Raw genomic sequence first — 12,288 nt, forward strand, 5'->3', positions numbered from 1 at the left:
AAGTATTTTGGAGCAAAACATGGGTTTGTTATTTCAGCATGCCCTCAAGATAACCTAAGTGAAAGATCGTAAAATAAGTATTTCGGCACACAATTAATACTATTCATTTACACTACAAACATACAACTTTCATGTGTCAGTGGCAGACATATTACACAATCGTTTGCAAAGAATACATTAAAAAGACTGGAGTCAAATTAGTTTCAAAACAAGTGATTTTCTCTCTTTCTCCCACCAGAAGTTTTTTTTAAAAAACTTTTTAAATATTTGACACAGGTTCCTGGTGCCTCAGTGGAAAACATGACCCAGGTGGTACTAAGCCATATGAAGGAAGGAAGGTACCAGGTTCAATCTCTGGTCTGTTCTGACTTAACATTCTAGGCCAGGGTACTGGAAGGTGCAATAATCAGTTTTAACGCCCCAGACTCTGGAGGCGGGGAAAGGAGGAGAAAGAATTAATCAGCCAGAGCTCGTGCAGCGGATGGTTATCCTGCTTGGCTGCGATGTTTCCCATGGTCAAACAGTTGCGGAACTCACTGTACAGGCTCATGCATGAAAAATGGCTTCTTTGACAAGACACTTGTCTTGGGCTGTTGGTAGCTATGGACTCATACCGTAGCATGATTTAATGTCATCAGGAGAGGAGGGAAGAAAAAGGGAGTTAAACGGAAGGGGCAAAATTAAGTAGCTTATAATAAAAAGAGAAAAAGAATGCAGGCCGCTGAAATTCAAAAGGACTCAGATACTGTGATGTAAACTGGCTAAAACAATACCAATGAAAAATTAAGGTTGAGATCATGAAAGTCAAATTTTTTGTGGTGCAACATTTGTAACTACATTCAAAACTTACTAATGGAATGATGAAGCTTTGTGTCAGTTCTAAGAAGTAACGTCTAAGAATTGCACTCTGTGCTTCCGAAGGACGCTTTTGCTGTATGCCCTGAAGGGATAAAAATAATTTGGGGCCATGTATCAAACTGAACAGATACAAAAATTTCAATATTCAATACAAATTTTCAGACTTCATTACCAGAGTTTAATGATTATTTTATACAGTGAATTCTTAACATCTGTCAAGACAACAAAAAGTAACTTTAAATTAGATGCATATATAAAACTATACCATTGATTAAGCTAACATCTAAGGGAGATACGAGTAGTTTTTGCTAATATGAAATATGCACAAAAAATTATTTCACATTGCTTACAAACACTATCTTCCAACAAATTTTCAAATCACATTCTATTCCAATTCTGTACAAGCTGCATGGTTCTTTGATTTTCCTCATTTAATTCAAGTCTTTAGGATGAATTTGTACGTCGCAACCAAAAGTATGAAAGAAAATTACAGGAAAGTACTTTCACCTCTGTGATCTGGGATTGAATTCAGGTCATACTGAGGGGAAGAAATTCTTTCTGGCTCAACTTTAAAGTTTTTACAGGAAAGAAGTATGGATAGTCTCAACGCAATCCACGTCACAAAATTGCCTATAAATAGCAATAGACTATCATTCTCACTCAGTGAGGCTAGAGTGGGGAAAAAAAAACAATTTACACTAGTACTGCAAGTATTACTCTTCTGAAGCAGGGATAAGTGAGGGATATTTCTTGAGCCAGAGTAGAGGAAACTACTCTGGATGTGGGCCATGCACGAGCTCATGAAATGTAACTAAAGAAAGAAAAGTAATATCTGAAGATTCACCCATTAAAACCTACCTTCTGCACTTGTTTTATTATCTCCTCATCTCGGCCCAGGAATGTTTTATAGGACGTATACACTCCTGCAGAAAAATGTGGCAATTATTGTAGCTCATATTGAGGTCAGAAATATTATCTTACCTGTCCAAAATATACTGTCGAACTGTAGAAAACAAAAAACTGTGCATTCTTGTGATAAAAAAATCTCACCCAAAACTCTGCTCTCATTGTCGTAGTAAGTAGATTTTCATAGTCAAAAGTTTTTCTTCTAAAAATAATTGATCCATTGCAAATGGCTTAAGCATTGCAATGGAGGAAACAAAAACAATATACAAAATTCAAACATCCCTCCTCCACCAACAAAAATCTGGAGGATATTCTGGGTCACAAACTTAAGGGGCTTAGAAGGAAAATATAAAAATTTAAACATGCCTTGTGGACCCTGGCTGCAGTTTCAGTAGAAAGCAATAATGTGATAAAACATTCCCAATAGGCAATCAACTGGCTAAAGGAGGGCCACAACACAATTTAAAGGTTGAACATAACTGTTGACTTTACTCCTACATTTGCAACAGTATCCACCACAAAAATCATTTGAATTTATCCACAATATGAATCTTTCCTGGTTATTTTACCTAGGATGTTTGGTGAAGCATTTGTGATTATCAGTAACCCTGCACCACACACACATACACACCCCCACCACCCACCCACCCCCCCCCCCCCCCCCCAAATTTTAATTGCTTTGGTAGCCAGAGAATTCTGGGCTGTCCATTTTTAAAAAAAAACTTTTCACCTCACACTGATTCTGAAACAAATCCGATGGTTACAGCAATACTACTCCTTGTAGGTCAGAAGTAGCTTTATTACTGTAATATTAATCTTAAACTGTTAAAATATACTTTGAAAATTAGTAAAAAGTTTTAAAAACCTAACTTGGGCTCTGCTTACCTTAATTTCCCCCATTTACTTTTGCTTCTCCACTGACTATTTAATGTAACATTATTTATTAAAATTATTCTAGCTTTTATTTTACTTCTTACTCCCCCTCCCCAGGCTTAACCCTCTTCACCTGATGGCAGTGATTCGCTATTTCAGCAAAATCAGGGTGAAATTACAAGCTTAAATTAGCACAAGTGCCCAACTAGATAACTCAGCAGTGGCACTGGCAGCCAAATGCCAATGAAATTTGTTGTCTTGTCACTGGTACCTGAGGGATTAAACTATTGTTGTTGTTTTCACTTAAATATAACAATTAAGATAACAATCCATTGCTTTATTAACGAACGAGTGGAATTTTTTTTTACCAGGTTTGGAGTCCAAAGTCTTCAGATTCTTCAATTTCTTCACCTTGACCTGCTTTGGAACATCACCTATAACAGAATGATAAGGTCAGTTCTGTTGTATTAAACAGTTTCAATATGCTGACTAGACTCAAATTTAAATAAAATTTCCCAAACTATTCAATTACTTTCAATGAAATAAGAATAGGCAATTATTTTCTTAGTAAGAAGAAATTACAAAACTGAAAGTTTCAATTTATATCCAAAGTATGCATTTCCCTCAATAAGCCTGTCTATGTGCAACCAAAACTTGATGTCCAACATGCTTACTCCAATTCCATGCATGCCAGTTAAGTTTTCTAAAAACCCTTTATTCTTGCCAGGAATATTTAACATACTTCAGTACAAAGATTAATTTAAAAACATCATTTTATCTCTGCCGAATAGGTTCATTTTGAATGGAGTATTAAACTTTTAATGGAGTATGCTTCCATAACATCTGACACCCTTTCAGTAATTTGTCTCAAGTGGCTAAACTTCACGTGTGAGTCCAGGCAGTGAGATCTGGCAATCTTATCAACCGTGGAGGGTATTACAGCTGAGCCCAATGCTGTTTTCACCCAACATCCATATGCAGGCTAGTCGACTGAGAACGTGAATTTTAAACTCCCTAGTCCACGGTTGCAGACGGTAGCCCAATTATAGAAATCCAACTACTTCCTTGACTAAAAGAAGTTATAAACAATTTTACAACACCAAGTTATAGTCCAGCAATTTTATTTTAAATTCACAAGCTTTCGGAGGCTTCCCCCTTCCTCAGGTGAACGATGTGAAATGAAGTCCTCGAAATGAAATCGCATTTATAATTCACAGAACAATGCTTGGTGAGTACAGACAGTTTTTTCAACTGCCCGTTAACTCTGCACTTACCAGGAATTAAACCTGGGAATGTCTGATTTGTATGGCTTAGTGCTACCCCAGGTGGTGCCTATTTCTCCCAAGGCAATTGGGGGATCAATTACATGCTTAACAGAACAGGCCTTTCGTGGCAAAATGTATTTTAACCATATTGCCCGAGTTGATTTTTTTTTAAAAAAGATGCACAATATTCCTGTAGTGTTTGGAGTCAGAATTTTTTCCCAACAATGAGCCAGCAGGTCGAAAGCTCGTTTAGGGTCTCATTTGAAGTGTTAACTAGCTATTCAGAGGGAGAATTGTTACGTACTCTCAAATATTTCATGCTCTTGTGAGAAGACGATTTCTTGTGGCACCTGAGGGTCCAGGTGTCATTCCATTCCATTCACACAATGGGTGCTTTGCAAGCAGACACATGCGTGCTTTCTGTTCCCACATGAAAGGGATAATCTCACCTCAGGACAGTAACTTTTGATGGACACTTCTGTGAGCTAAGCCCCACCTCATGGACTTCCAGGCAGCTAGTTCACAGAGAACTCTGTCTTCTGTCTCTCACAGGCACAGAGTGGTCTGTGTTTTTGCAGCAGCAGCAAGAAGCAGTCTATGTTTTAAAAGTCTGAACTAGCTTAGCTCTGAATACTTAAGCTATATGGAGCCCATGTTTAGAAAGATGGCACGTAGTGTCTTTATTGTTTTTCATAACTGAGTGTATGGTAATTGATTTTCTTACTGTGAAAACTGTATACAATTCATTTATGTATTTTGTATAAATAAACACATCTTTGTTCTGCAGCTGTGCCTCGTCTCGAAACAGTACTTTTCAGTGCATCTTCATAAAGAGAGGAGGATTCACGTGGTGGTATGTACGATAATTCAGTATCTGGTGTACATAGAGAGAGTTCTCTGTTTTGAACTCTATGTAGATAATGGGCAAACAGGTGCAGTCTGGATTGTAGGGAACGTAGGTCTACAAAGGAATGACTGGTTTCACTGAACCCAATAAAATATTAAAAACCTGAAAATTGTGACATCAGCACTGACCAGGAATGGAACCTGGGAACTTCAGATCTGTATAGCTTAGTACTACACCAGGTGGTGCCTTTACACACAAGGCAACTGGAACAATTACATACTTAATATAGCATGCTTCCATAAAAATAAATTAAAATGGGAAAATGTGAATGATTTTTTATACAAAGCAGATATAAAAGACTATGCACTACTTTCTCTAATGATTAGTACACCAATTACACCAGTATAAAACACACACACAATCACTATATATATATATAAAAAAAGTTTTAAATATTTTCTTTATCATTTAGTTCAAAGTACAATATATTAATAGTGTAGCTATAAGGACTGCATGATGCCCAAATGGCACCACAGAGTACCAATGAGGGGGTTAGGATGCACATCTCAGCTACGTCACTATAAGGAAGCATCAAACAAAGGCCAGCTGTTTTTCCACTGGGTGGTGGGAGAAGGCAGGAAGAGGGAAGAAGATGCATTTTTGGTAAAAACTTGTCTTGTACTCTGGAGTGGAGTGGTGAAGCACAAGTCTATGCCTGGTAATCTCCTATACTTCTGAGATCCCCGACACAGCTCCCAATCTTCCAGTGGCCAATTTCTGAGTGACATTGGCAGATACATGGAAACAAATTACCCGGCCACCCACCATCTCAGCTGTGCATGGTATGTTGCATGGGAGACCCAATTGTGGAAACAGGAGGAAAATGATGAGAGGTGTTATCCTCACCAAAAGCAAGAGTGCATGGTATGGGAAAATTTAAAAATCAGACTAAAAATATAAACTGTTTTAAAATGAAATTCAGGTCAATATTGATGAAATTATTTCTGAAAAGTGAACTCTTAATAGAGATTTGTCAAAATACTAATATTCTATCAAATTTACCTGCTGGCTTCATGTCGCCTATTCGGATAATGTGGGGCCAGTGTTGTAATGTTTTGGCAAAGAAAGGGTTGGTCACTCCAAGAATGACAGATGGTCTATATAACAGGAAGGAGCAAAAAGGACACACATTTTTTTAACGTAACAAAAGCATGAAGTTATGCAAGTTGTTAGCACTGAATATTCATGCACTAGGAATGTTTAAAAGTTGCACTCAAATATATGTGAAAAAATATGCTGAAATTTACAGGAAATTGCACTCACGGGGCCTGTGTTCGGGTGGTGTACTCTTTAAATTCACTGTCATGGATAGTAAAGTATGGCCTGAAATCACTGCAGTATTTTAATGGTGAAAGGCAGCTGTGAATATAAAGAGTGAGACCACCAAATGATCGACTTAGAAGCACATTTACGTCAGTTAATTCTACATAGAACTATTTTTCACTGTAATATCAGTGTACATAACTGCAGGGATAAAAACAAAAGAACTGCTTCTGTTGTTGAAATTTCAACAAATTGTTGATCATTACTGAATAGCAGTTCGATAACTGCAAAGTAACTTGTGACAGGTTAGAATTAAACATTTCCGTAGTACTTTAAATAGATTCTCTAAAATTATGTTATTAACTAAATTGAAACCAGAAGTAATTTTCTTTTATAACCATTAAAAAAAATTTGAAGTTCATCTAGTTGAAGAGAATGCAAACATGATTTACGAAAAATAGTAAATTTTGTAATGTGTGCTTTACTTTTGTACTCTAAGTTACAGTTTTAAATTGTCCTTCCCTCTCTCCCGAACATAGATTGGTGAATGATTACTTAGATGAGTCGGTTTGAGCCATTGCAGATGCTCCAAATTGTATTTTAAAGTGAAATTTGTAATCAGTTTCTTTAGGAGGGTCGATTTTTCCTATTTTCATAAGTATAAAAAAACATTTCTTAAATCTATTTTTCAATTTATTTGAACTAAACCTTAAGCTCAGTTCCAGAAGCATAAAATCATGCATTATTCCATTCAGCACCAACTCCTCTGCAATTGCATTCATGTAGTATCTAAAATTATATGGCATAATTAAAAACAGAAATGACCAAAATTTAAAGATCTAAATAAAGTCAAAATGGTACACTTTGCACATTTAAACTCCCCATCCCCCACCACATACACATACAACAGAAGAGTCTTACTGAACAGGGCAGACTTACAATATGATCTGACATAGTTGTTTGGAAAAGTGCTTGGAAAGTTTAAACTTTCCTAATTGCATCACAAATTCTGTATGATGAAATTTAAGCTTTGATTTAAATTAAAATTTCATTTAATGCAGCCATCTACAGCAATGAATATAGTTAACATTTTTACTGTATCATAGCACACTGTATACATGTGACCATTGCTAGGAATTTTTCATTCTTAATGATACAGTATAAGATATTTGATTGAAGACTTTTTTCAAATGGTTTAAAATAGAATAAAGTGCGATTACTTTGAGGGCATGAATATACTATACTGCCTCCTCTCTGTCAGGAGCAATACAAAATTTGCATTATAGCGAGGGCAATAGATCATCTGTTAAATGTATTGAAAAGGCACACAATACATTATAGTGAAGGGCTAATATATTATCTGTAAGGTTTTATTTACAAAACAACTCCTTTACCAAACCAAGGCCAGAACAGTTTCAGATGACTCAGCAGGCGATGGTGCCATAACAACAAGAGGTTCTCCGAGTAACACAAGCTCCCACAGCATCTGAATATGGAAGAAGATTGGACAAAAACATCTGCAAATGAAAGTTAAAAACCATTACGACAGTGTGTGATGCCATCCTTGTCATAGTACTTAGAGTTTGCTCTAGAGATAATCTGGTACTGCAGTGGGTTAAATATACCAAGCAAGAGATTTGAGCCACATTTAAGAGAAGCACTGAGTTGAAGTTTCTGTTGAGTGAGAGAAGTGAAACTGGAGGAAAAGTTTGAGAAAAGATTGAGAGAAAGAGAGGAACAGTGACTGATTTTTGCCTCTCAGTTCAGACAGACTGAAACCAATTGTGCCAATGCCACCATAATCCTGACTGAAATCAGTTAACTCAACACAGCCCAGGGATCAAACTTTTCCTCGTTCATATGGCTCAGAGCTACACCACAAGCTGTTTTTACTGACTGAGCCATCAGGGAATCAGTAGTGATTTTTAAAAACAGCTACCTTCCTTCTACGTTCTTGGTAAGATAACCCAATCATGCCAAGTCACAGGCAGTCTTCTGCTATGCGCTTGCATCCACCAGCTAGTTGACAGAGACTAGTCAAATTCACTTTATTTCAGGTCTTTGTCATCAGTTGTGTCTGATGTTAAAGGGAATTGTTTTGGCTTACCTCACCTGTTAATCCCAAGTTTTGGGAAAGGTTCGGAGGCTAGATTTACTGTCCACTCATAATAAATGGATGGAAAATGTAGCCCTTGATTTTCAGTGAAATGACAATGTTAACAATGCTCAGGTCTTCTGGCATTTCTTAAACCCCAGTATTGGAGAGATATAAAAGAAAATTTAAGAATGAAAAAAGCACTTCTTGCACCAAAACAAAAGTTAAGTACACGGCTTTTGCAACCTTTTCCTCCCTTACATCTTGGGCATGGAATTAAGCCTTGGTTGTTTCCATTTAATAAGATGGCTCCATATGCATGTCAGTCTTTGTTCACCTGCCAGGCACACTGTAGGACCATTTTCTAGCTATGGGATATTGATGCATCAGACTTGGTAAAGTGTTAAGTGTTATGCATTATTTCATGATTATTAATGTATCAGAATATGTGCCTAACAGTTAATGCTTCGTTGAAGCTTCAATGAAGCTTACAGAACAAAAATAACTTATAAGCAGAAGTTTCTTTCCTTCTCTTAGCATCAGAATACGACACTTGCTTACAACACTTGTCCTGCCTTTGACATACAACGCAAAAGATGACTTGTGCATAAATTCTTTCTTTTTATTAAGCAGACTCCACAACCCCAGCTGCTTCTCTGGAGTGGGTGGACTTCCATTTTTTTAAAAAAACAAGACTATATATTTGTAAGTGGGAATAGCAATTGATAATTATTCAACAACACTCTTGAAAAGATTTGTAGTATCCATGATATCAAAGTTCTATCATCCACCTTTAAGGGAATGTAGAAAGCAAAGATGACAAAAATCAGCAGAACAGTCTGCAGCCGTCGAAAAACAGATTGGCATCAGCCGTAGCCATCAAGAAGACCGTGTCTCCCAATGGGAAATAGAGAAGGCGAAGGAGCAGGAAATAATTTTAAAAAGAAAACTATGCACACAATGGAACACAAGGATTCAAAGCCTTTATATGATCAATGTGCTACCTTAAAATTGCCAAGATAGTCATATTAGAACACCAGCATATAGCATAACCACAATATAAATGGATCAATTTTCTAGTTTAAAATGGAGTTTGGTTACACTCACAGCTACATTACAAAAGATAAACTGCAAGGTATATCTTAACTTTTATTTAATTTGTTTAACAAATGCTGATTTCTGATTAGATTTTCCACAGATGGATTTGTGGGAGTACTTCAACTTAGCCATGGTTTAATCACAGCATGTATCCAAATTCAAGCCCCAAACTAAGGTCTTTTGTGGTTTAACAATTGTTCATTAGTTGAGGATTGAAACATAATTGTAAACTTTGTAGATTTAAATAAACCAGTGTAAAAAAAAGTTGACTAAAACTCTGGCAATTTAGTTGTTGTAATTAAAAAAGGAGGCCGTGGAACAATTACAGTTGCTATTTGATTCATAAAAGACATTTAAAAATCTCCTGGAAGCTACACTGCACACTCCAATTTATAAGAACATAAGAAATAAGAACAGGAGTAGGCCATACAGCCCCTCGAGCCAGCTCCGCCATTCAATAAGAGTATGACTGATCTTTGACCTTAACTCCACTTTCCCGCCCTATCCCCATATCCCTTGATTCCCTTAGTGTCAAAAAATCTATCGATTTCAGTCTTGAATACTGAACAGCCTCACAGCATCTAACTTGTCAAGCCCGCTAAGAATTTTATATGTTTCAATGAGATCACCTTTCATTCCTCTAAACGCCAGAGAATATAGGCCCATTCTACACAATCTCTCCTCATAGGACAACCCTCTCATCCAAGGGATCAATCTAGTGAACCTTTGTTGCACGCCCTCTGAGGCAAGTATATCCTTCCTTAGATAAGGAGGCGAAAACTGTTCGCTGTACTCCAGATGTAGTCTCACCAGAGCCCTATATAATTGCAGCAAGACTGCCGTACTCTTATACTCCAACCCCCTTGCAATAATGGCTAACATACCATTTGCCTTCCCAATTGCTTAATGTACCTGCATGTTAACTTTGTGATTCGTGCAAACTGCCACCTTCTCGCCTATTCACTTAACCTGTCTAAATCCCTTAGCAGCCTGTTTGTGTCCTCCTTTGTTGTATGAAAGATTGGGTCGACTTGGCCTGTATTCACTCGAGTTTCGAAGAATGAGAGGGGATCACATTGAAACATATAAAATTCTGACAAGGCTAGACAGACTGAATGCAGGGAGGATGTTTCCTCTGGCTGGGGGGTCCAGAACGAGGGGGTCACAGTCTCAGGAAATGGCGTTTAGGACTGAGATGAAGAAAAATTTCTTGAGGGTGGTGAACCTGTGGAATTCTCTACTACAGAAGGCTGTGGGGGCCAAGTCACCGAATATATTTAAGGAGCTAGATAGATTTCTAGACACAAAAGGCATCAAGGGGTATGGAGAGAGAGCGGGAATATGGTATTGAGGTAGACGATCAGCCATGATCATATTGAATGGTGGAGCAGGCTCGAATGGCTGCTTCTGCTCCTATTTTCTATGTTTCCTCACACCTTACTTTCCCACCTAGCTATGTATCGTCAGCAAACTTGGATAGATTACACTTGGTCCCCTCATCTAAGTCATTGATATATACTGTAAACAGCTGGGGCCCAAGCACTGAACCTGACGGCACCCCACTAGTTACAACCCACCATTCCTAATCTCTGTTTCCTATTAGTCAACAAATCCTCAATCCATGCTAATATATTACCCCCAATTCCACGAGCCCTAACCTTGTGTAACAACCTCTCGTGTGGCACCTTATCAAATGCCTTTTGAAAATCCAAATATACTACATCCACTGGTTCCCCCTTATCTACCCTGCTAGTTACACCCTCAAAAAATTCTAATAGATTTGTCAAACATGATTTCCCTTTCATAAAACAGTGCTGACTCCGCCTAATTATATTATGATTTGCTAAGTGTCCTGTTACTACGTCCTTGATAATAGATTCTAGCATTTTCCCTACGACTGATGTCAGGCTAACTGGCCTCTCTCCTTTCTTGATTAGCGGGGTTACATTTGCTACCTTCCAATCCATAGGGACTATTCTAGAATCTAGGGAATTCTGGAAGATCAAAAGCAATGCTTCCACTATCTCTGCAGCCATCTCTTTTAAAACCCTAGGATGTCGGCCATCAGGTACAGGGGATTTGTTGGTTTTTAGTCCCATTAATTTCTTCAGTACTTTTTCTTTATTAATCTTAATTACTTTAAGTACCTCATTCTCATTCGGCCCTTGGTTCCCCACTATTTTATGTCTTCTACTGTGAAGACAGATATAAAATATTTGTTTAATGTTTCTGCCATTTCTTTATTCCCCATTTTAATTTTTCCTGTCTCTGCCGCTCAAGGACATGCGTTTACTTTCACTAATCTCTTCCTTTTCACATACTTGCAGAAGCTCTTACAATCTGTTTTTATATTTCTTGTTAGTTTACTATCATATTCAATTTTCTCCCTCTATCAATTTCTTGGTCATCCTTTTCTGATTTCTAAAACCCTCCCAATCCTCAGGCTTACTACTCTTTTTGGCAACATTGTAAGCCTCTTCTTTTAATCTAATACTATCCTTAACTTCTCTAGCTGGCCACGGTTGGATCACTTTTCCTGTGAAGTTTTTATTCCTCAAGGGAATGTATATTCGTTGAGAATTATGAATTTTTTTTTAAACGTTCGCCATTGTTTATCTACTGTCATATCTTTTAATTTAATTTCCCAATCTACCTTAGCCAACTTGCCCCTCATACCTATGTAATCGGCTTTGTTTAAATTTAAGACCCTTGTTTCAGACTTAACTACATCATTCTCAAACACAATATGAAATTTTATCATATTATTTATTTTGTATCTAATGAAGATGTGCAATTTACTACATTGGGACAAAATTAGGGCTGAAAAATTACTTCTTTGGGACTGGGGAACGGCTTAAAATTTCAATCAAGTATTTATAGTACAAAGGTTTTATTTTGTTGTCACAGGTGATGCTCCTTTTCAGGGTATTCTTTCCCATATCCCTTTTTGGTCTCCCTGTGAATGTACAATTTGTGGCTAAGAGGGAGGGCAGGTAGGTGGTCTGCTCTCATGCTACTGCCAG

The 12,288-nt window shown here is 37.3% G+C and overlaps 2 protein-coding genes across 2 annotated transcripts in view; both read right to left on the reverse strand.

Moving 5' to 3' along the window:
* rps23 (ribosomal protein S23) overlaps nucleotides 1-12,288 on the reverse strand; it is a 162,040-nt gene that overhangs the window by 66,342 nt on the left and 83,410 nt on the right. The gene's annotated exons all lie outside the window — the stretch shown is intronic.
* Nucleotides 1-12,288, reverse strand: part of dennd6aa (DENN/MADD domain containing 6Aa) — a 60,811-nt gene that overhangs the window by 6,759 nt on the left and 41,764 nt on the right. Inside the window, exons 10-15 of the mRNA XM_067998767.1 lie at nucleotides 7,467-7,589; nucleotides 6,073-6,168; nucleotides 5,812-5,906; nucleotides 3,006-3,071; nucleotides 1,717-1,781; nucleotides 851-940 (exon numbers count right to left, since the gene is read on the reverse strand). Coding sequence (XP_067854868.1) covers nucleotides 851-940; nucleotides 1,717-1,781; nucleotides 3,006-3,071; nucleotides 5,812-5,906; nucleotides 6,073-6,168; nucleotides 7,467-7,589 — 535 coding nt within the window. The remainder of the gene's footprint in view (nucleotides 1-850; nucleotides 941-1,716; nucleotides 1,782-3,005; nucleotides 3,072-5,811; nucleotides 5,907-6,072; nucleotides 6,169-7,466; nucleotides 7,590-12,288) is intronic.

The sequence above is a fragment of the Heptranchias perlo genome, chromosome 17, assembly GCF_035084215.1.
Source record: "Heptranchias perlo isolate sHepPer1 chromosome 17, sHepPer1.hap1, whole genome shotgun sequence".
Lineage (NCBI taxonomy): Eukaryota > Metazoa > Chordata > Chondrichthyes > Hexanchiformes > Hexanchidae > Heptranchias > Heptranchias perlo.